General features: G+C 42.0%; 2 protein-coding genes across 6 annotated transcripts in view; one reads left to right on the forward strand and one right to left on the reverse strand.

Annotated features, from left to right (window-relative positions):
• Positions 1 to 51: 51 nt before the first annotated feature.
• Positions 52 to 4795, forward strand: COX14 (cytochrome c oxidase assembly factor COX14). Of its 2 annotated transcripts, XM_067696507.1 has the most exons (3): positions 52 to 243; positions 3554 to 3712; positions 4386 to 4795. In XM_067696507.1, the coding sequence occupies exon 3, from the start codon at positions 4394 to 4396 to the stop codon at positions 4565 to 4567; it is 174 nt and encodes a 57-aa protein (XP_067552608.1). In that variant the 5' UTR covers positions 52 to 243; positions 3554 to 3712; positions 4386 to 4393; the 3' UTR covers positions 4568 to 4795. The 2 variants fall into 2 exon arrangements, with proteins under 2 accessions (XP_067552608.1, XP_067552607.1); XM_067696506.1 differs by lacking the exon at positions 3554 to 3712 and having other exon boundaries at positions 69 to 243.
• A 13379-nt stretch (positions 4796 to 18174) lies between these two features.
• The window catches only part of CERS5 (ceramide synthase 5), a 34317-nt gene continuing 26543 nt past the window's right edge, over positions 18175 to 25948 (reverse strand). For 3 of the 4 annotated variants that reach the window (XM_067696499.1, XM_067696501.1, XM_067696502.1), the window contains 6 exons: positions 25530 to 25580; positions 24747 to 24839; positions 22979 to 23107; positions 22771 to 22877; positions 21809 to 21965; positions 18175 to 19060 (listed from right to left, as the gene is read on the reverse strand). In XM_067696499.1, coding sequence (XP_067552600.1) covers positions 18884 to 19060; positions 21809 to 21965; positions 22771 to 22877; positions 22979 to 23107; positions 24747 to 24839; positions 25530 to 25580 — 714 coding nt within the window. In that variant the 3' untranslated portion in view covers positions 18175 to 18883. Of the gene's footprint in view, positions 19061 to 20626; positions 20736 to 21808; positions 21966 to 22770; positions 22878 to 22978; positions 23108 to 24746; positions 24840 to 25529; positions 25581 to 25948 lie in introns of all 4 variants that reach the window. The other variant, XM_067696500.1, reaches the window with a different exon arrangement.

The following is a 25948-nucleotide window of genomic DNA, read 5'->3' on the forward strand; positions in this document are numbered from 1 at the left end:
GGCGGGGTTATGCTGCGTCTGGCGCGAGGGGCAGTACCTCGCGTCGGGAGCGCAATCCTAGAGCTTTAGCGGAGCGTGGGGGTGCGAGAAAGGGTGGCGTTCCGCACCAATAGCGCCTCAGCGTTCAGGGTTGTCCCTGGGCGGTACCCTCACTGTTCTGGACCCGGGTGCTGCTTCCGGCTGAGCTAGGAGGTCGCGCAGGCAGGAGGCCTCGGTCGGAAGGGAGGGAGCGGCAGCATCCAGGTACGGCGTCTGCCAGGCCCGAGCCTGGGCCGCCTGTCCGCAGAGGCGCGCCCGCTCGGGCCGGCCTTTGCTTTCCGCATCCTCCCACGCCCAGTCTTCGGGCTTCGGCGCCCTTGAGGTTGCCGCGTACCCTGTGCCGCGATCTGCGCCGCTTCCAGCCCAGCTAGCTCCTTGCGGCTGTAGGTTCCTGTCACACCGTGACTGCCACCGCGCATCTCGGCCCTCCACGCTCTGACTCCAGTAGCTCTGACCCTTCCTTGTCTTGCAGTCCGCTGCGCCCTGAAATGCAGCTTTCCCGGGCACCCTTCCTGCTTATCGATTAACTGGATCCGCTCCTTTGCTGCTTTCAATTCCTGGAATGCTCTCCCCCTCCCTCTTCTATACCGGTGTAAATCCTGCCCACCCTTCTAAAACGACAGCTGCCCAACCCCCACACCCCCGTCCCCACCTTTCTGCTGACTTTCCTTGAGCCTCCACCTTGTCTTTGAACTCTCAAAACGCCTCTTCTCTTCTGGTCACCGGCGTCTTCCACTTCGTCTAACAGAATTTTGGGTGCATAGCTTATCCCCATCAGACCATAAGCTTCTTTGAGACACAAGCCATATTCTCTGCAGCCTTTATAGCACGAGTAAAAGGTAGACAGATAAGTGAGTAAATCTAAGCTGAGGTGGATGGATCCATTTGAGGAAATGAGTTTTCCAGAGGAGAGACCTGAGCCTTGAGGTCCTCCCATGTTTAGGGGGCAGAAAAAGAGAAAAGAGCCACAATCTGAAAAGGTTTTTGCAGATTGCACCCCTATGTCATTTCCATTATGGTTCTTGTTTTCTTTTTCCTGTTTTTCTGAAACCTTCAGTCTAACCCCATAAAAGACCCAGCCTTGAGCTTTATTGAGAAAATGGATGTCCCTCAGATAAGAATGTTCTCCTGCTAACCTCAAAAGTTTTCTTCATTTCCAAGGTTAATCCTTCTACCTGGGCTTCTAATTTCATCTTTTCCTGGGCCATCCTAGATTTTGTTCCATCCCATCCACCTCACTTTTATCCTCAGTTTAGCCACGTTTCTTCTCCTCTAAAACATAGCCATATCTCCTTATCAATAAGCAAAACAAAACTAGAATTTACTTGACCTTGTTACCTTTTCAGGCTGCTGCCCTATCACTCCTGTTCGCTTAACCAGCAAATCACAAGAATATCAATTCTTATCTTTGGGGTGAGAGGGAGTTATGATCCTTCTAATAATCTGTTTTTCTGCGTCCTAGAAAAAATGCACAGACACGTGAACCTCGCGGGACGGGGTTCATGGGGCCTGCTGGGGCTCTGGCTAAGAATCCATGCTTTTTACTTAATGCCTGTTCCAATTTAGTGCACTAAATTGACTTCTGTCCTAGGTTTACCTGTGATCTGGTCACCTGTTCCCATCCAGTGATCCCATCTGACCAGTTTTCATGGCACTTTACAGTAGTGTTTCCCAATTTTTATTCTGGCCCAGTACACCCAAAGATACAGCATACCTCTGTCAGTGGTAGTGACTTGATACAGCAGTGATTTTCAACCACTGTTGTAGTTAAATGAAAATGCATCCCAGATGTTTCTGGAATTTCCTACCTGTTTTCTTTCCGTAATTGTTTTCTTTCTTCAAACTGGCGTTCCCTTGGCCTCTTTCTCTTGGGTTTTATCATCTGTTTCAGTGACACTTGTTACTTCCATATGTATCCGTAGCCTAGCCTCTCTCCTAGGATTTGTTCCAAATTTGCATATCCATGTGCCTGACAGACATCATCACATGAATATTGTATTGAGCATCTTTTCTTTCTTGTTTTTTTTTGGAGGGGGGCTGCGTTCGGTCTTCGTTGCTGCGCGTGGGCTTTCTCTTGTTGCAGAGAGCGGGGGCTTCTCTTCGTTGCAGTATGCGGGCTTCTCATTGCGGTGGCTTCTCTTGTTGCGGAGCACGGGCTCTAGGCGCGTGGGGCTCAGTGGTGGTGGCTCGCGGGCTCTAGAGCGCAGGCTCAGTAGTTGTGGCGCACGGGCTTAGTTGCTCTGCGACATGTGGGATCTTCCCGGACCAGGGATGGAACCCGTGTCCCCTGCATTGGCAGGCGGATTCTTAACCACTGTGCCACCAGGGAAGTCCCTTTATTGAGCATCTTAACTTTAACATGTCCAGTTCATGATCTTCTTGACTGATGCTTATTGACACCACCATCCCCCTACACACATAGTGACACACACCTGTTTCTTCTTTCTTCTATTAGCAGTATCCCACTCCATAAAGTTTACTCAGTTGTTAACTTGGAGATATTTTCAGCTTTGCCCTAGCCCATTCAGTTAATAAGCCTTGTTCTACCTCTAGAATAACTTCTTCATCTGTCTTCTGTTTTTCCGTTGCCCTGCCTTAGCTCAGGATCTGTGAAAAGTTTTTGTTAATTTGAAAATAGGAGAAATCTCAGGTTGGATTAGACAAGTGAGGAAAATGAGGTTCTAGAAAAATTTCATCTGTCAGTAGATCTGTCAGTCTTCTAGGCAAGATGTACTATCCTGTCCTTCTTCCTCCAGCCCTGAGAAGAGGTGGTCCTATAACTGGTTAGCATCTGGCCAGGGTAATGGGGGATAGGAGGAGAAAGAATAAGTGAGGGGGAGGTTGAAGGCTGCAGGTCTCTTTGCTGGGAGCTTGTTTATTACCTTAGTGTCCTGCTCTGTGTGTATATGTGTGTTCTTTTTGTTTGTTTTTTTTTAAATAAATTTATTTATTTTATTTATTTTTGGCTGCATTGGGGTTCTTCGTTGCTGCACCCGGGCTTTCTCTAGTTGCCGTGAGCAGGGGCTACTCTTCGTTGCGGTGCGAGGGCTTCTTGTTGCGGAGCACGGGCTCTAGGCACGTGGGCTCTAGAGCGCAGGCTCAGTAGTTGTGGCACACGGGCTTAGTTGCTCCGTGGCACGTGTGTGTTTTCTTACTGTCTCACAGCTTGGGGTCCTTTCAAACCCCAGATAACCTGAATACAACCCTTTCTCATCTTGTCCCTGTGCCATTTGGTTTTCTTCCTCTGACCTTATTTAATGTCACTTTCAATAGTCACTTGGAATTATGATTCAAGGAAGCTGTGCCTCAGTTCAGTGTGGGATCTACCCTCAGGGACTGGCTCAAAGGCAGTGTTCAGCCCATGGGACTTACTCTGAGAAGCACTTAGATGTCACACCCTACCCCTGACCCCCTCAACCAGCTAACCTGAACTTTTCTCCTTTCATATTCTTGACTTTTAAGAAAGAAGTTATTCTCACTAACTTCAGTCTTTTAATTTTAATTCCCTCAACAGAGAGGAGGCTGAGAATATACATTCATAGTCCCAAACTGAGGAACGTTTTGTTCAAGATGAGAGATTCCCATTCTAAACTTTCTCTTGTTCCCTGGCTCAGAATGTCCAGGGAAATGTCCAGGGAACAGTTAAGTTGGAAGTAATTTATCTCATGCAAATGTGAGTTAATTTGCTGGGGACACAGTAAGTTTCATTTTAGCCCTTGGGATAGGTTCTTGGTTTTATGTTTGGAATTCAAGATTAATGCTGTAGAAGGTTATGTCTAACTGAAATAACATAAACATACTGTTGGCACTATTTCAAGTATATTATGGCTTAAATAGATGCTTGAAGACTAACCTGGGAACCTGAGCACCATAAATAAGATGGTTTTATGGGAAAACAAATTGGATATTGCCCAGAAGGCTCCCATTCGGTCCTCCTACAGAGAATAATTCACTGCTAATGTTTAATCTCTGGCTACTTCAATAAATTCCCTACTAGCCAGAAAAACTGATGTATGCCTAAAGTAATATACCAATTAAGAACATTTCTGGGTGGTCCATACCAGTCATGTCTTTCCATAAACATGGAGGGTCAGGTGTTAGCTGTAATGTCATTCAGATACACCTGGTTCCAGCTGTGTTTCTGTATCTCGTATGCAGACTTTATTTGCCCTTTTGAATCTTAAGACTTCCCAAACAATATCTTCCAGTATAAGACTGCATATGTCTAGGGGCCATTCAGAATAGAGTGCAGACAAACTGAGAAGTTATAGAATGGTCTTAAACAGGTAAGTGGGCTGGGCAGATGAGGCCTTATCCTTGGGTCTAAATCTAGTCTGTCTTTGTAGGGGACAACATGCCAACTGCCAAGCAACTAGCCGACATTGGCTACAAGACCTTCTCCACCTCCATGATGCTCCTCACTGTTTACGGGGGCTACCTCTGCAGTGTCCGAGTCTACCACTATTTCCAGCGGCACAGCTCCCAGCGCCAGGCTGCAGAAGAACAGAAGACCTCAGGAGTCCCGTAGAACTGGGGGGCTTTTTTCCTTGAGCAGAGAGACCTGAGGCATGTTGTGGAAAGACCTCACCTGCAATCATTTCTGAGTCAAGAGGATCAGGGCCTTAATGGTTTTCGAACTCTGCTGGGAAAAAGTGCCCATGTTTTTTCTGGTACAGTCAGTTTGGAGAGGCTATTGAATCATAACAGGAATGGGAGGGTGAGGCACACCTACAGACATTAAATATTTTGCCATGTCTGTGTCTTGGTGTTTTTGTTAACTTGAACAGGGTATGGACTACAGAGGTGGGGTCTTGACTACCAGTTTTCTAGTCACAGACTGGATTTCCATATCTTGAGCTCTTAGCACCCATGAAGTAGGGGATATACAGTTCTAGGAGTAGTAATCTCAGCTCTCCTGATCTCAGAGAAAAGACTGTCCCAGCATCTGTATAAATCTCCTGAGAAGACTCTGTAAAGACCAAAGCTCTTTTGTGGTCAGTGACCATTCCTGGACCAATTAAGCTGTGTCCAGGTAATGGAGTTCTCTGGCCAGCTTGGCCACATGTGCACTTCTGAGCCAAGGAGGCAGAGGCCCTTGTTTAACAGCTGTTAAAATTGCACAAAATGGAGGCGGATAGTTCTTAAAATGTGAAGGGCTTTTGGGCAGCCTACAGTAATGCAGTCCATCTCCTTAAGCATAGTGGGTATAGTATTAGCATCAGGGTTGATTTCTCACTGTGCCACTGCACAAGAATCTACCTGCAGGTCTGATTGCAGAGTTGTGAAGAGGATTTGAAAGAAAACGATGCATTCAAGGTAAAATCCAACTATGAAGAGATATTCTTGCCATCGTTTTTTTTTTTGGCCACGCGGCATGTGGAATCTTAGTTTGAACCCGTGCCCCCTGCAGCGGAAGCCCAGAGTCTTAACCACTAGACCGCCAGGGAAGTCCCACCACCATTTCATTTTGAGCTTTGAGGCTTGCTTGTTCACATCATTCTTGGTGATCGCCCAAAATATCAACCCCTTTGGACACCTGTCCTCTCTCATGTACATACTGCTCTGACCTTTGTCCCCCATTCCTAAACCTTTCACCTGAAGGCCCTCTTCCATGATTTAAAAACTCAGCATTCCTATATCCTCAACTCATTTACTCCCATCCTCTCTTGATGTGTTAACCAGGGACTCCACTGCCTTCTCTGCTTTCTCATTTGCCTGTACAGACAGTAAAGTGACCATGCTCTCAGCTCCCCAGTGCCACTTTCAAACAGTGTAAAATCAGTCCTTTTTGAGGAGCTTTCTTATATTCTCATTTTCACTGTATTCGAGAACTTGAATACTTCAAATCTTTGGATTCCTTTTTTTCCTTCCAATCTTTCACCCCCTTTTTGATCTAAACTGCTTCCCTGTCCAGCCTGTGCCCACAGCTGAGCATCCGAACTGCTGCCCTGCCTCCAGCCTTACCCTTCGCAACCCCAGACCTTGCTCCATTAGTTATCTAACTCACCCTCTTCCTTCTTTGCAGTACATAAACTTGCTTAAGTGGTAGTTTCTAAGTTAGAAGATTGGTCTGAGATTAAATGAGACAATTCATATTAATACTCCGGTACCTGTCAGCTATTAACACCTGCTGCTGACCTCCACATTTGTATCTTCCAGGTTCACCTTTGGAGCTTCAGATATATCCAGTTGCTTGCTATATCCACTCAAATCCTATAGTCCTCTCTAACTTGTCCACGACTAACAGCATTCCTTCATTATCTCCCGGACCTACTTGTTTTTTTCCCCTTATTTTCACTATCATTTAAGTCAGGATTATGGGAGTCTCATTACACTATTCTCTGTACCCTACTCCCAACCAAGTAACTGTCTTATTAATTTCTACCATTTAAACATCCATTCAGTCAGTTCTACCCTTGTCATTTCTTGCTTATACTTTTGCAGGAGCCTTTTAGGGGTCTTAGTTCCAATCTTGACCTCATATTTGCCACATTGCTGTCAGAGACATCTATTTGGAACAGATTCGATTATGGCATTCTGCTTTGGATCCCCTCTGAAGCTCAACCACAGACAATAGGTTAAGAATCCCTGACCTATAAGGTCCAGTCCAGACTCCTTGGTATGGTGTATGAGGTCCTTAAGTCTTGACCCACCTTATGTTCCTACCTCACCCTTTGTGTTCTAGTAAAATCAAATGACCTGTGTGGTTGCACGTTGTTTCTTGTCTCCATGCCTGTTCTTTCTTTCTCTCTAAATGGAACATCCTTTCTATCCTCTTTTTCCTAAAAGGTTTCTCTGACTCTTCACGCTCCCATGCTGGGCCAAGTATCTATAGAAGACACCACTTTTTCTCTAAAAAAATCTTTAAAAGCACAGGTATCTAAGACAGTTTTGAAAAGAAACAAAGAAGATGGGTTGGGGTTACCAGATATCAAGACATAGTAGAAAGCTAATAGTAATCTAAATGTTGTGGTACTAGTGCAGGAGCAGACAAACAGATCAATGGCACAGAATAATAAACTCAGACACAGATCAGTGTATCTGTGAGAAATTGAATATGATAGAGGATACATCACAAACCCATGGGGAAATTCATATTCTATGTTGTTATGGATACATATGTGATTATAAAAGTATAAAAAATAGATTGAAAGGACAATAGTAGTCGTTACATTGGGGATGAGGTGAGGTGGAAGAGGGCAGAGGGGGGGTCTTAAATGGAAACTGTTTCCTCTACTCACAACACTTCTACCACCAAATATGTTTTTCCCACACCAAACAATTCTCCAACTCTCCAGACACCAACTATGTCCTGCAGTTCAGTTCTGCCACTAAGCTACGTGGAGTTAGCGCAGACACCACAGGTTAAGGGCTCAATCATTCACAAGTAGTGGGGTGCCCAGGTCACCCAAACTTTGCCTGACAGCTACAGATCCGTTCCCACGACCTCCTCCTCAGGTTTGCTGTGATGGCTCACGTGACTGAACTCAGAGAAACTATTTATTATTACTAGTTTATTATAAAGGATACCACTCAGGAACAACCAAATGGAAGAGATGCATAGGGCCCATCCCTGTATCAGCATCTCTATGTGTTCCACCCAGAAGCTCTCTGAACCTCACTGTTTATAGAGTTTTAATGGAGGTTCCATTATATAAGCATGATTAAATCATCAGCCATTCAATGATTAACCCAATCCCCAGCACCTCTCCCCTCCCAGGAGATCGGGAATGTGGGGCTGAAAGTTTCAGCCTTCTAATCTGCCTTGTCTTGTTCCTCTGGCAACCAGCTCCCAACCTGAAACTATCTAGGGGCCCACCAAGAGTAACCTCATTAGCAAATAAAAAGATATATCACTCTGGAGATTCCCAAGGGTCTTAGAAGCTCTGTGCCAAGAACCTGGGACTAAGACCAATTATATATTTATTATATCACAATGTCACAGGTCTCTAATTTTTTATTTCTTTTAAAAATAAGATTTGAAGTAAGACAAAATGTTAGAGGTATTAATTTGGGGTATTGGAAATATGAGAGCATACAGCATTCTTAATGTTTTTCTGTTTTTTTTTTTTTTCCGATTTCTCAAAAAGTTGAGGGGAGAAAAAATACTTTTGATAGCTTCTTATTATTTACTACAGTAGTTCTCAGCAGAAGTGGCACCCCACACACACAACAGAGGTGAAAGTGTTTTGATTGTCACAATGATTGGGAAGCATCTCTGGCGTCTGGTATGGCGTCTGGTAGGTGGAGGCCAAGGATGCCAGAATTCTCACAATGTCTGGGATAGTCTTATACAACATACTGTCCCAAGTCCTGCACAACTATCAAATGTCTCTATAAATATTCAAGTGAAAAAATCTATAATTAGCTGAGCCTATAACCTCTTTTACCTATAAATATGAAGTATTTTTTGTACAGTTTTTAGTGTACTCTGAATCCTCTAGGCATGCAATTACTGTATAAATGGAGGGGAGATTGTAGTGTAGTTTATTTAGAACTTTTGTTCACCATTTCAAAAAACCATGCCATTGATGGCAGAGTCTGTTCCTGGCATTTGAATCTCTGACACAACACGATAGTATCAGTCTGCATTTGTAGCCACTGTATTCATGGTGAATGTACAGAAGTGCAAGCATCTGAGTGCTAGTGTAACTATGCCCAATATTTATATGTGGAAATAATTTTATTATAAATTCTTAAAACATATCCTTTATATTACTATTAGAACATTATGGTGATTTTTAAAAATTATGTGTACAGTAGATAAGTTAAATGTTAATTGCATTTAAGGATAGCAAAGGGAGTGTTACAAATATTTGTAACCACCTGGTTTAGAAATAATCCATTCATATTTGGTCAGCTTTTGCTATGGTGTTGAGGTGATGGTTAATTTTGTTTCAACTTGGCTAGGCTATGGTGCCCAGTTGTTTCATCAAACATCAGTCTGCATGTTGCTTTGAAGGTATTTTTTAGGTGTAATTAACATATCAGCCAACTTGGAGTAAAGCACGTTGTCCTCCATAATATGGATGGGCCTCACCCAATCAGCTGAGGCCTTAAAAGCAAAGACAGAGTTCACAAAGAAGGAATTCGGCATTAAGAACGTAACATAGAACCCCTACCTGAGTTTCCAGCCTGTGGATCTTGGACTGCAACAACTCTTCACTGCATTTTCAGCCTGCCGGCCTGCTCTAAATTTCAGACCTCCCAGTCCCTACAACTGTGTTAGCCAATTCCCTGAAATAAATCAGTCTCTCTTGCCCTCACTCTTATTCTCTCTCTAATGTATTGGTTCCGATTCTCTGGAGAACTCTAATAGAGTAGATAATACGTAATATGCCAATATATATCCGTCCAGTCTTACTCCCTGCCTAGGTTCAGTCCTTTCCTACCTCATTTTCACTTGGAGCACCTCCTGTCATTTCAAAAAAGCTTGTTAAAACCTAAACTCAAGCAATTGTTTAGTATTTACTGAGCATGAACTATATTTAATAAAGAAGAATAGACTTATTTGCTGTCAAATTAAGATGAAGAAATATAATTAAGTTCATCGGTTATTACACTAAATATCAATAGACTGAATTCTCCCATTAAAAGACAAAATCTAATAGACTGGGCTAAAAGAGCAAATCCAAAGTATATATAGTTTCTAATAAACATACTCACTAATAAAGAGAAGTTGAAAATAGATGGGTAAGACATACCAGAAATGCAAACGAATGTAAAGCAAGAATGGTAATATTAAGAAAGGTTAACAAACACTAAATGGAATAAAGAGATCATCTGGTAATATAAAAAGACATAAATTATGAAGGGTGGTTATCATAAATTTGCAACAAACAAAGCAATGAAAAAAACTAAAGCAAAAATTCTTAGGAATACAGGAGAACAGGTTAAAAATACAATTATGTTGAGAGTCTATCTTACTTTGTTCAGACTGAACAGCACTAGAAGAATAAAGTAAGGACTGAGAAGAAATGGAAAATACAAACAACAAACCTTATACACACGTGTGTGTATATATAATAAGTATAGAATAGATCTTCTGTGAATATCTACAGTTCACTTATAAACACTGATTGACTATTTAAAACAATTTTTTAACAAATTTAAAAGTAGGAATTTTACAGATTGCAGGAATTTTACAGACTGTATGCTCTGATCACATCCAATAAAATTATAAATAAATAATGATATTCTCAACTACGTGGAAATGGAATATTCCTGGGCAACCCTCAAATCAAAGAGAAAGACCAAAACTGAAATTTCTTACCTTCTTTAAAGCAATAAAACAAAGTATTTCATATAAAATTACAGGACACAGCCCAAGATCATGTCAGGAAATGTATGCCCTTAAATGCCTTATGCAAGAGAAAAAAAAAATGCTATTAGGCTTTTTATAGAGATGAGAACCACTGGCTACTGGGTCAAGGTCAAATTCCCTATCATGATATTTAAGACCTCTTGTACTCCATAACAACCACCCCTTTCACAGCACTTTTAATACTTAAATAATACAGGGCAATCTCTCGTTAATGGCAATACAAGTTTGTATAGTCTTTTTCTATCAAAAATTTAAAGCGTCTATACCCTCTTACCTAGTTATTTCACTGCTAGGACTCTTGCCCTTAGAAACAGTCACACAACTGTACAATATTTTCGTACAAGGTTATTATTTGCAGTATTATGTTAATAGTAAAGAGCCTTAAATAAGCTCAAGAATTAGTTAATGAATAACGGTATACCCATAAAATGGAATGTTATCAGTCAAAACCAGCAGAATATGTATGGTATAATCTCATTTTTGTTTTAAAAGAAACACATTTGTATACATTTGGTTATCTGACAAGTGGTTCTAGAAGGCTATATACCAAACTGTTAATAATGATTAGGGTGAATGGAGATGTCATGTACTTAACATATTTTTACCATGAGCATATGTAGCTTTTATAACAAAAATATTTTTTGAGTTACAAACATATACAAAAGCTGAGGGAATTTAGAAATAAAACCCATATACTTATTCCTGTTTTAACTGTTTTGAACATATTGCCACACTTGCTTCAACAGGTTTTTTGCTTTTTGTTTAAGAAAAAAAATTGTGTTCATTTATATCATATCTACTAGTTTGTAACTCCTTAAGGTCAGGACTCAATACATGAATATATTTTCAATGGAAAATATTTTAAAATACAGATAAATAAAAGTGCCCCTTGTCACTCTGTCCCACCCCAACACCCCTTCCCATTTCCCTACTCAGAAATTGCCTGTGTTAACAGTTTGGTGTATTTTTTCTACCATTTTCAATGTGTTTACATGTACATAAAGAAATATATGCTGATTGAATTCTCTTTTTGCTGGTCTCTTCAACTATTCAGAGGCCAAAGACTCAGGAGAGAAGGACTAATGGGCAAAGCTTGGGACACCATAGCTCTCCCCACCCTGTGTTAGTCAGGATCAGCTTTGGTAGCAGGGTTATAGCTTGTCCTAAGAACCTTATTGGAGAGAGAGGACAATGAAGGAAAGAGACCAGCCACAAGGAATACCTCCATAACTGCACGAGCCACAATTCCTTATAATAAATTATTACCAGCAAAGCCATGTTGCTGCTAGAAAGTTTTATATTGTTTCCTAAAAGTCTTTCATAGAAGTCAGTTGAGCGAAAGCAGATCCCAAATCTACTTTTATAGGCTTAGGGCTTGTGGCTGAACTCTTTTTGGTGAGACCTGCCCTATGAGAGACCTTGCTGAACTAGAAAAAACAGAATTGTATGCCGACGGCTGAGGTGAAGGTGGTACAGATAACCCTACTGTGTACTGCCCTATGCCAATTCATAGGCCCCTTTTTAAAAAAGGCATTTTCTTTATCTCTCTTAGGTTACGTTCCAAGTCCTAGGAAAACCCTCTCTACAACTGCTTTTAGAAGACTCATCTTACTGCTTTAAAACTTTGTGGCTCCCATGACCTACCAGCTAAAATTTAACTCTTTGGCCTGACTGTCAAGGTTCTTCACAATCTGGCCCCAAGCAACCTTCTTATTCTCATCTCCTGCCACTTTGATCCAACTGCAACAGATCAGAGTTCCCTGAAAATGCCACATACTTGTTTTTACATTTAAAAAGTTTTTAAAAATGATGAATTATTCCAAACTTATTGAAGAGCACCAGAAATAAAATTTCATACCAAATCCACACCCCCCCCACTCCATAAAGATAAGCACTATCCATCCTGCAGTTGCTGTATGTTTCTGTATGTCTACTACAGAAGTACCCTAGATATATTTTTGGGTTTAAAAAGTACTGTTGGGCTTCCCTGGTGATGCAGTGGTTGAGAGTCCGCCTGCCTATGCAGGGGACACGGGTTCGTGCCCCGGTCCGGGAAGATCCCACATGCCGCGGAGCAGCTGGGCCCGTGAGCCATGGCCGCTGAGCCTGCGCGTCCGGAGCCTGTGCTCCGCAACGGGAGAGGCCACAACAGTGAGAGGCCCGCGTACCGCAAAAAAAAAAAAAAAAAAAAAAAAAAAAAGTAATGTTAATTGCATCAAACGGGACATATTCTTTTGCAACTTGCCTTTTTCATTCAACATTATGTTTCTGATATTTATCCTTCACACTGGTTGATTTTATGTGTCGACTTGGCCACTGAAGGCCCAGACAGAAGGTTAAATAGTATTCCTGGTACACCTGAGAGGGTGTTTCTGGATGAGATTAATATTTGAATCTGTACACTGAGTAAAGCAGATTGCCTTCCCCAATGGGTTTGGGCCTTATCCAATCCATTAACAGCCTGAATAGAACAAAAAGGTGGAGTAAGCTCATACAACTCAATGTAAAAAAACAACCCAATGGACAGAAGACCCAAACAGACATTTTTCCAAAGAAGACACACAGATGGCCAACAGGCACATGATGCTCAACAGTGCTAATCATTAGGGAAATGCAAATCAAAACCACAATGAGATATCATCTCACACCTGTCAGAATGACTATCATCAAAAAGTCCACAAATAACAAATGTTGGCAAGGATGTGGAGAAAAGGGACCCCTAGTACACTGTTGGTGGGAATGTAAATTGCTGCAGCCATTATGGAAAACAGTATGGAGGTTCCTCAAAAAACTAAAAATGGAAATAACATATGATCCAACAATTCCACTCCAGGGTATATACCTGAAGAAAATGAAAACACTAATTCGAAAAGATATATGTACCCCAATGTTCATAGCAGCATTATTTAAAGTAGCCAAGATATGGAAGCAACTAATGTGTCCATCAACAGATGAATGGATAAAGAAAATGTGGTGTGTGTGTGTGTGTGTGTGTGTGTGTATATATATATATATATATATATATATATATATATATATATATAAAATGGAATATTACTCAGCCATAAAGAATGAAAATTTGCCATTTGCAACAACACAGATGGACTTGGAGGGTATTATGCTAAGTGAAATAAGGTAGAGAAAGACAAATACTCTATGTTGGCACTTATATGTGGAATCTAAAAAATATATACCTGAAGCTGATATAATATAAATCAACAATACTTTAATTTTTAAAAAAAGATGGAGTAAGAGGGCAGTCTTTCTGTCTACTTGACTGTCTTTGAGCTGGACACTGGTCTTCTCCTGCCTATGGAGTTGGACTGTGACTTACACCACCGGCTTTCCTGGTTGTCAGGCTTTTGGACTCAGATTGGAACTATACCATCAGCCTTCCTGGATCTCCAGCTTGCTGACTGCAGATCCTGAGATTTCTCAGCCTCCAAAACCATATGAACCAATTCCCTATAATACATTTTTTAAAAATTTATACATAAATATATATATGTCCTACTGGTTCAGACTAATAGATCCATATTAATAGGAAAACTTAGCTCTTCATTTTAATTGCTGTATAATATTCCAATTACATGAGTAAATCAATTTATTCCATTCCTCTAGTGAAAGATCACTGAGTCTCTTCCGCTTTTTCCCTCTTATTAACAGCAATGCAATGAGTATCCTTGTACTAGTTTCTATAAAAGACCAATTACTAATATTTAGCTTTACTAGTTGTTAAGTTGCTTTTCCAAAGCAGTTATGTCAATGTACTCTCACCAGCAACACTTCCTCATTCTGTTGGCGTCAAGGGGTTTCTATTCATTTTAATTTACATATCATGGATTTCCAGTAAGGATGATCACCTTTTTATTGATTATCCATTGGCATACACCCTCTAGGAATTACCTATGCATATCCTTTGCTCCCTCCCCCTCTCCTCTTCTTGCTATTGGGCTTTGTCATTTTTAAAATTATTCATACTCTGGATACTTGTATTTTGTTAGTTATATGTGCTGCAGGTTTGAGGAAATCTTTTGGAACTTTTTTATTTGGTGGGGGGTGCTGGTGGTAGTATAAGAATCCCACATCGTCTGCATCATCATGTACAGGTCTTTCCAGAGCAGTCCCATAGATAATTGATCTGAAATCAGTTTTCCTGCAAGTTCTTACCTGGGGATGGGGTTGGAGGTGTGATGTTTCCCAGACCACACAGGAAGTATACATTCAGGTTCTCAGATTCACATGAAGTGTGGGCCCAGAAATTGAGAAAATTCTCAGGAGCATCCTGACCCCACAAGCCCAAGCATTCAAATTTCTTTGCTTTCTCCTTTTGCCAACTGTGTGAATTTTTGATAGCTTCCCCCTTTTGCTGTTGCTCTTTCCGGGTCCCAGCTTTAACTGGAGGTCTCAGTTTCAGCTTTCTGCATGGGGCCACAATCTTGTCTCTTGTCAGCATTAAAACCCAAGTCCTTAGGGTATATTCTCCTCTCCCTTCAATAACTGCATCAGCTGTTTTGCCTTCTGCTCTCGTTTTCAGTACCTTTGCATCTTTTGTGTCCCTTTCTTGGAAGCTCAGCTGTGCATTAAAGAAAAAGAAAAAAACCACCACAACTTTATCCACCATTCCTGAATATTTGTCTCAGATTATTTTAGTCTACATTAAGACAGAACTGATAGCTTTCATATCCTCCCATCTCTTCCAAACATAACACCTTCCTATTCCTGTTTTCCTGGCAAAGCTCTACTCATCTTTAATGGCCCAGCTCCACCTTCAACTTTTCTCCCACCTTGCCAAGAATAATTTAGAATAGTTGTTATCACATTGTATCATTTTTTTTCCTTTCCTAACTGCAGTCTGAGATCTCTGAAGTAGAAACCAGATCTTGTTCATCTTTGTGTCCCCAGCTTCTCTGCCACAGTGCCTATCATAAAGTAGGCACTAAATAAATATTTTATTGAACTGAAAATATCTTCCTGCAGGCATACTGGACCTAAAGTCTGAAGAACTTGGTTTAAAATCAGCATACTAGGACTTCCCTGGTGGCGCAGCGGTTGAGAGTCTGCCTGCCAATGCAGGGAACACGGGTTCGAACCCTGGTCTGGGAAGATCCCACATGCCGCGGAGCAACAAAGCCCGTGAGCCACAACTACTGAGCCTGTGCATCTGGAGCCTGTGCTCCGCAACAAGAGAGGCTGTGACAGTGAGTGGCCCCCGCTCACTGCAACTAGAGAAAGCCGGCGCACAGAAACGAAGACCCAACACAGCCAAAAATAAATAAATAAAATTTTAAAAAAACCCCAAAAAATCAGCATACTATCACCCACTAACCAAACTCATATGATTATTTTTAGGATTATGATAATGCGAAAGCTCATGATACATGATAGGCAATCTAAGATGTTTGTGTTTTTTGAACAACTTCTGAGACTCAGTTTTCTAACTGTGGCAGACTGAATTTTTCAAAGGTGTATGCAACCATACCTCCCGTTCCCCATGCTCTTCTGCAGTGACCTCGCCACTGCTTCAAGAGGTAGAATCTATCTCACCACCTCCTCGTATCTAGGTGGTCCCTGTGACTACTTTGATCAACAGGATATAGTGGAAGTAATGTGTGCCAGTTCCAGTCAACATTCTCTTTTTTTTTTTCTGGCCACACCGCTCAGCTTGCAGGATCCTAGCTCCCCTACCAGGGATTGCACCTGGGCCACCAGGGAAAGCGCTGGCGGCTCTAACCACTGGACCGCCGAGGAATTCCCCCAGTCAACATTCTTAATGGTCCTAGTGACTTCTGCTCCCTGCATCATGGAATGCAACCACCTGAGCAAAGCCCAAGGCACGGAGAGGCCACGTTTAGGTACGTTAGTTGATAGCCCCGACAGAGTTCCCAGGGAACAGCCAGCATTAACTTCTAGCCAGACCAGTTAATCATCTTTGACATCCAGCTCAGTTGAGTCTTTAAACTACTCCATTCCCGGCTGCCATCTGACTGCAACCACATGAGATATTTCCAACTGGGCTCATTCAACCAACCAAACCATGAGAAATAATAAATTGTTCTTTCGAGCCACTACGTTTTCAGGTGGTTAGTTACATTGTAATAGACAATCAGAACATTCATTTATGGAATGGGGATAACAATCCCTACTTTTACAGCAGTGTTCTGAAGTTCACTTTTTGATGTTGTGAAATCATCTTCAAAGCAGTTAAGCACTATACAAACATGTTATCTTTTCAATAAATAATAAAGTTAAAACTCTTTTACATTCAACAGAGGAGAGGTAATGCCTTGCTTCTCTTACAAATATTCCTAGTTCTTGGGTAGGGATGATGGGTCTGCATCTAACCTGCTCTGCACTGATTTGGGGCCTTCCTCTCAGGCATAAAACCTTCCCAGGCCATCTATAAAACTGGCCTCATGACAGTCTTGCTGCCCCCCCCCACCAACCCCCCCCCCCCCCCCGTTAACACTATTATCTTCCGGCTCTGTATTCAAACTCCCTAGCAACCTCTCTCTCATCTCCCACTCCAGCTATATGCATATAGTTCCTCTTTAGAACAAGACCCTGTTCCTATAACTGACCCTAATCTCAATTCACTCATCCAAGGCTAACTCTAATCAGTCTATGCCTCTGGCTAAATGCTTCTTCAACAACTATTCTTCCTCATATGAAGTCTTGGGAAGTGTTACAGTATAGTGGTTAAGAACAGAGACTCTGAGTTTGATTCTTTACTAGCTGTTTGAATTTAGGCAAGTTAACCTATTTTGCTGTATTTTAATCATATGTAAAGTGCTTAATACAGTACCTGGCATGTAATAAAGAGCTATGTGTTAGCAATTATTACTTTAATTATTATACCACTTGGTTGCATCTTTTGTCAGATTAACTGGGCCAACTAATTCAGATTGTATTTACAAAGCAATTGTTCAAAAGGCAATATACATACCTTGTCTGACTTTCAAAAGCATTTTCATTCATATTTCATAATTACTAATTTATTCAACAATACGGCAAATTGAGGAACTAAATGTAAGACCCTAGTCTTTTAGTCTTCCTGACTAGCTCTGACCAAATAACTATGTAAGACTTTTTAGAACTTAATTTTTCCATGCCCTATAGTAAGTCTTTTTAAAATCCAGCCACTCAGTAAGTTTAGTAGAGTCAATATCCCAATGATGTCAATGAACATCAAATGAGTATCTGATTCTTAGAACAATAACCTACTTCTTTCAATTTTTATCCATCTCCCTAACAATGAAGCACACCATATGTCTTAATGTACACAAGAGCATCTGGAAATATTTTGGTAATCTGAATATTCACTAAATGGAAAACTATTTTAAGAGATGAATACTACTATTAGTAATTTTGCCTTGACCTCAACTAGAGAAAAATCTAGATTAGGAAGACTTTTTCTCCATAGGCTAAAAGAGAAAAACAGAACTAAAAGAGAAAACATCTGCTTAGACTCACTTATCGCAATCTTAAGATGTTAACTGGCAGTTTCTGTATTCAATAAAATGGGAAATACAGGAAATACTCAAGGTGTCTTAGCTCTTCAACCACAGCCTTTGTTGCTTTAGTAATATACATGCTTTCATCTGCTCAGTATTTTTTCTTATGGTCACTACACATGTTTATTTTTTCTTAAAATATAAAGCCCTAAAATGCAGGCGCTCTCTTTCCAGCATGCACAGAAAGGAAAAACTTGGTGTCCAATGGCCTCTAGAATCAGACGTGAAAAAGTTCTTAATTAGATTATGGGTTCAGGGGATTGGGGACAGAGTCACTAAAGAGGTTGAGACAGCAGATGAGGGTTGAAGCACTTTTAATCACAGAAGAGTAAACAATAGTATAAACCGTTAACAACTCACCCAGTGGCTGTTGTCCTCCAGCCCTCAGCTCACCTGTTCCTCCCACCCCCCAACTCCCTGCGTACCACTGAATAAAGAGCAGGGTATCTATCAGCAGCTGTCCATCACTACCAGGTGGCAGGAAGGGGACCTAGCTAGGGGCCACAGCAATCCTGGCCATCCATTCATGGTTGTCTGTTTCTATATAACGTCGTGTGAAATATTCCATCTCCAAAGGAGGAACAGTGCAGAAACCTGGAGTGAACTTAGCTGCTCCATTCAGATGGCCAGAACTTCAAGAGCCATGGGCAACAAGGGAGGGGACTCTCTGGAGCCAGCATAATTCAAGATGCAGCCAAATCTGGGATTGAGGTGGGTTCAAAGGGGACCAGGCTTGTGCTCCAACCTAGGCAACGAAACTCACACATATGCACAAATGCATATGCACATGTGCACACATATGCACACACGCACGCGCACACACAGAGCAAATAACATTACTGAAAGAACCTGGAGGCTATTAAATACAAAATGGCAGAGTTTTTTTAAAAAAGTGAAAATATTTGCTTCTTTGATTCTCCTCAGTGCCCTGCACACGCCCTAGTCACAGGAGTGCAGATGCGGGGAGGCCCAGAGGAGTAGGTTGCCAGCAGCCCTACGAGTCCATCTATGCTGAAGTCCCCATACCAACCACCTTACTCTTCAGCCAGTAGCTGCCTCCCATGTGACCATTCACCCGACCGGCACCATTGCTGGAGCTGCGGCCACAGGGGCCTTTTGTGCTACTGGTCATATCTTCTTCTTCTGAGCTGCTTTCCACATCACTGCGATCATCCTTAGATACCTGGGTGGGATGAGGCCAAAGGTAGAAAAGGTAAGGACAGAACTTTTCTAGAATCATAAGACAGACAAAGTCCACAGAGCCCATGTTTGGGCATTGCTCCCAATCTGGCCTACTTTCTGGTGGCACCTGACTCAAAATACTATCTGGACCACAGAGACTGTTGTGAATATCCTTTGCCTGCTTTCTGGGTTTCTCTCTCATCATCTCTAATTCTGTTCTGAATGGAATAAGTAGCCATCTTGGTAGAGGAGTTTATCTTTCAGGAACAGCCTAAAAGAGCTGAAATCATTCACCCAGTTATGGTTTAGGTTTGAAGGAAACTCCACAGACACCCTTTCTCCTATTGTACCTCAAGAAAAGAAAAGGCCAACACAAACAATACATATGGCTATCATCATTGCTTCTATCTTCTGGTGGTGTGGCCACTGCAGTTTTGGTTATCCAGAGTTTTGCTTTATCCCCAAAGCTGATCCACAACTGGGCTCTTCCTGGGCTCAACTATTGACACCCTATGACTAGGGTCATAGGGTGTTGATAGTTACTTCTCTTGAGCAACCCCAAGATACACAGTATGGTGAAAAGAAAAGTAGACTGGCAGTCAGCGAGTAAAAAATCCCAGTCCCAATCATGCTACTCTCTATGAATCTTTACCTTTCAACCTCAGCTTTTTGTTCTATATTTTCAAATGAAGGATTTGGATTAGAGCAGTGTTTTTCAATCTAAACTATCCTGCATACCAAGCACAGTATTTCAGATTCTCTACCGTGGACCATAAAAGTAAAGGAGAGAAACCCAGTGAAACCTATGTCAGACTTTTGCCCTCCCGAACTGAAGGATAATAAATGTGTTTTTTTTGTTGTTTTTGTTTTTTTAAAGTAACTAAGAGAAGGGGGTGAGAAGGAAACAAAACTACAATTGCTATTGCCAAGGGGTGGGGGAATTGCTTTGGTTAGCTCTAAGATTCTATGGTTTATTATAGCTATCGACCTCTGAACCCAGATGAACTGATTATCTGATCTTTAGGAAATTTCCACCAGAGGGCAGTGTGTCTAAATTTGAGGGAAAGGGAGGCTCAAAAAGGAGGGGGGCAATGGGTGGGTGGGAAGGAAAGGAAAAACAGAAAGGGGAAAAAAAATGAGTAGACTCTAATCTTGCCTCAATTTAGGAAAAAGAACCTGGCAACTTGAGCTCCATTCAACAATGGCCCAACCTGAGCTCCATATAAAATGGCAGAGTTTTTTAAAGAAGTGAAAATATTTTCTTTGATTCTCCTCAGTGCCCTGCACACCCCCTAGTCACAGGAGTGCAGATGCGGGGAGGCCCAGAGGAGCAGGCTGTCAGCAGCCCTACAAGTCCATCTACGCTGAAGTCCCCATACCAACCACCTTACTCTTCAGCCAGTAGCTGCCTCCCATGTGACCATTCACCCGACTGGCACCGTGGCTGGAGTCAGGAGAGATATATGCTCTGATACAACCCAGGGAAACAGAATGGAAAGCAGGAAGGAAGAGAAACACATTCAGACAGACATGCTTCACTGAACACCAGAAGCACAGATACACTTACATGCAAGAGATGAAACTGTCCAGCTCCCACCAGGCATAGAAAAAAGGAAGGAGGTGAGAAAAGAGTGGAGAGTACAGAGTCTGGGTCTAATCCCTCCTGGATAGGTCACCTGGTCAGGAAAGAGCAGGGGAGAAGAGAGATGTCCAGTAGCTACAGCAAGATGCACAGGCACACTAAGCAAGTTCTGAAACCAATTGCAGCCATAAAGAATAGCGACACAAGGGCTTCCCTGGTGGCGCAGTGGTTGAGAGCCTGCCTGCCGATGCAGGGGACACGGGTTCGTGCCCTGGTCCGGGAAGATCCCACATGCCGCGGAGCAGCTGGGCCCGTGAGCCATGGCCACTGAGCCTGCGCGTCTGGAGCCTGTGCTCCGCAACAGGAGAGGCCACAACAGTGAGAGGCTCGCGTACCGCAAAAAAACAAAAACAAAACAAAACAAAAAAAGAATAGCGACACAAGGGATCATATATTCCTGGGAAACATTCCATCCCTTTGTCCTAGAGTCAGTGTATCCTCTACCAGAGCCCCTCCCCTTGGGATTGTGTATTACCGAAGGCTGAATCCCCAGCCCGCAGGCTAACACAGTCTGACTGTTCAGAATTTGCAAAATTCAGTTATGAGTTTTATCACTGAATGATCTTTCTTTATGCTTTTGGGCTCTTGGCATAAGATGGGTATTTGAAACCCTAAAGACCTATCTCACTTAAGACCCCTGCCTCATACAACAGTAAGGTGAGATCGGTACTTAGTCCCTTACATAAACCATATCTTGAACATCACAGTGTGGCCATCTTGGGGTGGCTTGCGACTTACCAAACTACTCCTAGGCAATCTAACATCTCTGCTTTTATACAGTGTATATCTTGGAGCTCTGCATATGATTTCCTTTGAAAAAAGGTTCCCATGCTAAAAACAAAAATATGAAATCCACAAAGTAGGTAGGTAAGGGGTAGGAAATGGTTGAGGTCATCTCCAAACCTAATCCTGTTTATTATTTTACAATGGTCATTCCTAAGGGACAGGAAGAAGGCAGATCCTTCCTCTGACATCTAAGTCATGTCTTAGATGGCTAAACACTCATACTTAAAGAAAAGATGGAAACTTTGGAGCCCTAGGCTCTTTGCTGGGTAATACCTATTTTCCCACTCAGCCCCAAAGAAAGAAGCCATCTTTCATCCTCACCTTTCCTCGGATCAAGGCTTTGAAAGCAATTCGTGCAATTAGGTAGGACCAGATGACATGCAGAACCTGTAGGATCAGGAGAAGGCCATTGAAGAGCCACCAGGACGGATAGGGCCCGATCATCTCCCAACTCTCAAAGAGGGTCGTGTTCAGAATCCTGTAAGAGGGAGGCCAATGGTCAGATTCCAGAGTCAAAGCCAGACAGATAGGGATGAAGCTGAATTCCCTGGAAAGCAGAACCTTGTGTTTTCTCCCCATACCTTCTATCAGTTGAAGTTCCAGAGATATTCATCCACAGTGAGAAAAGAATAAAGAAAGGGGCCCATGGAGTTTTCTATCTTTAGGGATAAGGAAAGATATAGAAATCTTAGCAACTGATAGAATAAGTCGTATTATTAATCACTTCAAATATACAGAGTTTCACAAGTTTGGGACACCAATTTTAATCATAATCCTAGGAATTACTCAGATCCTCAGGCACATATAGGACAGCTGGTAGCTGATTCCCTCAGACTAAGGAGAATCTCCAACCCACAGAGTCAATGACTTTGTATCATAAAGTAGTGAGTGTAGAAGTGAGAGTGGTGTATGTGTGTGTTGGTCAGGGTGGGAGACAGGGTATAGAGCAGGAAAACAAGCAAGAGCCTGAGAATTTTGTAATCAGTACAAAAGAAGGCAAAGGAATTACTTAGGCATAAAATGAAGACTGCTCCTCAGAGATGAGTCAGGCGAGCCACAGCTAAGTGAGTTGGATGCTCTCAGTCTAGATTACACCTCACTAGAAATATTGTGCAAGGGAAATGAGGTCCTTTGAGAGTCCATAAAGGGTCAGGTTAGGTCAAGGAAGAAGCAGAGCAATATTTAGGGTTAGGGAACCTTGGTGGTCTGTTCCCTCAACTGGTGAAAGGTATCACCAGTTTATGGCTACGTATCTACCATAGCTCCACAGCCCTACCACTTACCAGAATGGATAGATTCCTAGACGAGTCACCACAAAAATAGCACTGAAGATCACAAAAAGGGTGTCACAGAGACGCTGATACTTGGCATAATTGGCCAGCTTGGCTGCCTGGAGAAAGGAAGATAAGAATTGAGCTGGGGAGAAAGCCAGTTCTCAGGAGGGAAAGTAAAGAAAGAGGAATAGTGAGGAAAGGGGGGTTGGGGTCTTACCTCCAGCAAGAAGTCTGAGGCATCATGTAGACACATGACCAGAGTTCCCACTCGAACCATGTTGTTGATGTAGGAGAAGGTAATGAGCCCAATGGTGGCCAAGTGATGCACAAACATGATCAGGAAGTCCTAGGAAGGAATGGAAATAAAACAGGCAGGTAAAGGCAAGGCCATAGAGCTGCTGGCCAACTCAATGTCCTGCATTGTTCTCAGAAGGTCTTATTCCACCCCTTAGAAGTTCCATTTTGTTTAAATTCTCCCTCAGGGAGCTGCCTAACATTTGACCCAAAACTCTCTACGTCAATGACTGACCCATAATCTACGTTAATATAGCTCAAAACACAGAAAAGAACAATTTTCTTTGGTAGTTGCAGAACATGTACAGCTTGGATGCTGAGCTGACACTTGGAAATAATTTCCCAGGTGGTAGTCAGGCATACAAGCCTTAGACATTTCAGATATCCTTGAAAGTCTAAGACTCTTCTGCTTTGATGAAGGAAATTTCAACCAAAGGGACCTAACAGAAAGGGGAGGTTTGTGAAGGGGGCAAAGGTAAACTATTCCAAAACATTTCAGAGACATGCTAAACAATCCATCTTACTACAAGCACTTCCTGCTTTCAGATTTAAAGCTCAAACTTCCTCTTGGGTTCAAATGCCAAGGTTAGCTCTGGAGAAATCTCTAAATACCTGAGTTATCAGACATATCTAATAAATACTTCCCAGCCCAGTGAGGGAGAGAGGATGGGAGAGGGCAGGTAAATCTGCATCAGAGAAGCAAGGATATAAAGTCTGTGCTCTCCACAGAGACAGATACAATGGTACATTTTAGCTCTTGAGTTGGGGATGAGTTTACAAATACACGTTCTAGAATGTTTTAAAACCAACATATGTATTACAAACCTTTTTATATGCGTCATGTATTAAAATAAAATTTTAGTAAGGAGACCTGTGTCTACTAATCATAGGAGGGTGAAAGGCATCTGAATTGTGTATCAAGCTTCTAGGTTACACAACAACTAATAACCCAGATCAATTTCAATCCATTCCCACAAAGGCTAACCCTGATTTTCCTTACCAAAGATAACCACAAGTTAGTGATAGATTAGGGTTAGAGCTGCTGGAACTGCATTATGTCAGGTGGACACCAATAAAAGGTGAAGATTCTGCCCTTTCTGTCTGCTTATAAAAAACTTCAGTCATTTCCAACTTTGCCACTCTGTGGGCAAGTCAACTCACTTCTCTGAATCTTCGTTTCCTAAACAGTAAGTAAAGGGTAAACTAAATCATCCTAAACCCCTTCCAACTGACATTCTTTAAGTAAGTGGGGTCACCAAGAAGGGAGAACAGAGAGGGAACAAGGGTCCCTAATGCCAAACAAAAGCCAGATCTAGCTTTTCTGGAATCAAGGCCTTTCCTGGATCAGGCCTTACTATCCCTACGTTCTGAGCTTAGGAACTAAGCTCAGACTAAGTTTCCTGAGCTTTGTATATGTAAGAACCTTGGAGAAAATGAGGAAAAGGGTATGCTTCTTAGACGGTTAACTGTTTTCATCCTGGGCTGCCCTGAATGCCTCAAATATACTTCATCATTAGTCAGGTCTCACTTCTGAGAACATTACAAAGAGCTAAAAGTCCCATTAAACCTACTTTCTCCCTCTTTTGTGGTCCCAATCAGGGCAGAGAATCTATCACAATGACAATAATGATGATAGCTGCTGGAAAGGAGGATGCAATAAGTCAGGGAGTTGAGGGAGCCAATGTCCTTACCTTTCTTTTAATGTCTGTAAACTGAGAAAACATAAGAGACCAATAGAAAGCCAATTCCATGATATAATAGTAATAAAGCCCATTTGTGAGAGGCTGGAAGAGAGAAAGTAGTAGTTAGAATACCAGCTAGTCAAAGACTCATTCCACCTCCCCAAATTTCTCCCTCTCAGAGGAGCCATACCCCAAATTATTAAATAACCTTCCTCTCCATCATCTTCCAAGATCTGCAATAGCTAACAGACTTTGGATTGGTGCGGAGACTTAAACCTCTTCCCTTCCACATACACATCTTCAGCTCTCATCTTTCAGAGATCAGATAAGGTTAACACATACTATAGCACAACCAAATCAGTGTGTCTAGAATTCTGGGCAATTAGTGCTTTTCAGGGGATTAAATACACTGAGGCCTTTCTTTCTTCTACTCTGTTAGCAGTCCCCTGACATTTTTCTACTATGGACTAGAACCATAGTAGAAAATCTTGAGGGATTCAAAAGGGACACATGAACCAGAAAGCACCTCATTAAGTGCCAGGGAGCTGTTTTTCTTTCCAGCCCAATTAGGGTGAATATAGGAACCTGGAACAAACAGATCACTGGATTTCACTGCTTATGGGGACCCCAAAAATATATACCTGAATATATGACTCAAAGAGACTCAGTCCCTAATCCCTCAAGAATCCCAAGGAAATGTGCTATCTTCCCTTAGGACTGGCAATGTACTCTCCCCAACCCCATCTTACACACACACATAAGACCCCTGTCTTGAAAGGGCTCAGATCCTACCTGATAAGGGTAACTGTGCCAGCATTGTCGGGTGTCCCAGAACCAAGGCGACTAAGAGAAAGCAGATAATCTAAGTCAGCCCTTAGAATTCTCCCCTGGCTCATCTATATAATCCCTTTCTCTCTATGCTTGGGGCAAAAGAGTTGGGAAAGAAAAAGGAATCCCTCTTGACAGAATTTAGGGTAACTACATGGCTAGACTTTTCTTCTAGAACAAGAAAGTGTTATTACAAAGAGAGAAACCATGCTTTGAGGTATGTAAGAGCAATGAGAGCTCTAAGATAGTTTCTGGAAACATCACAACCTGGAATATATAGGAAACTGGGAGGCAGGAAGACAATGAGTTCATTTAATAACTGAGAGCGAGATCTCCATGCCAAAGATTCACAAGTCAAAAGTAATAATCTCTAATGGAGTTTC

The sequence above is a fragment of the Pseudorca crassidens genome, chromosome 11 (genome assembly GCF_039906515.1).
Source record: "Pseudorca crassidens isolate mPseCra1 chromosome 11, mPseCra1.hap1, whole genome shotgun sequence".
Lineage (NCBI taxonomy): Eukaryota > Metazoa > Chordata > Mammalia > Artiodactyla > Delphinidae > Pseudorca > Pseudorca crassidens.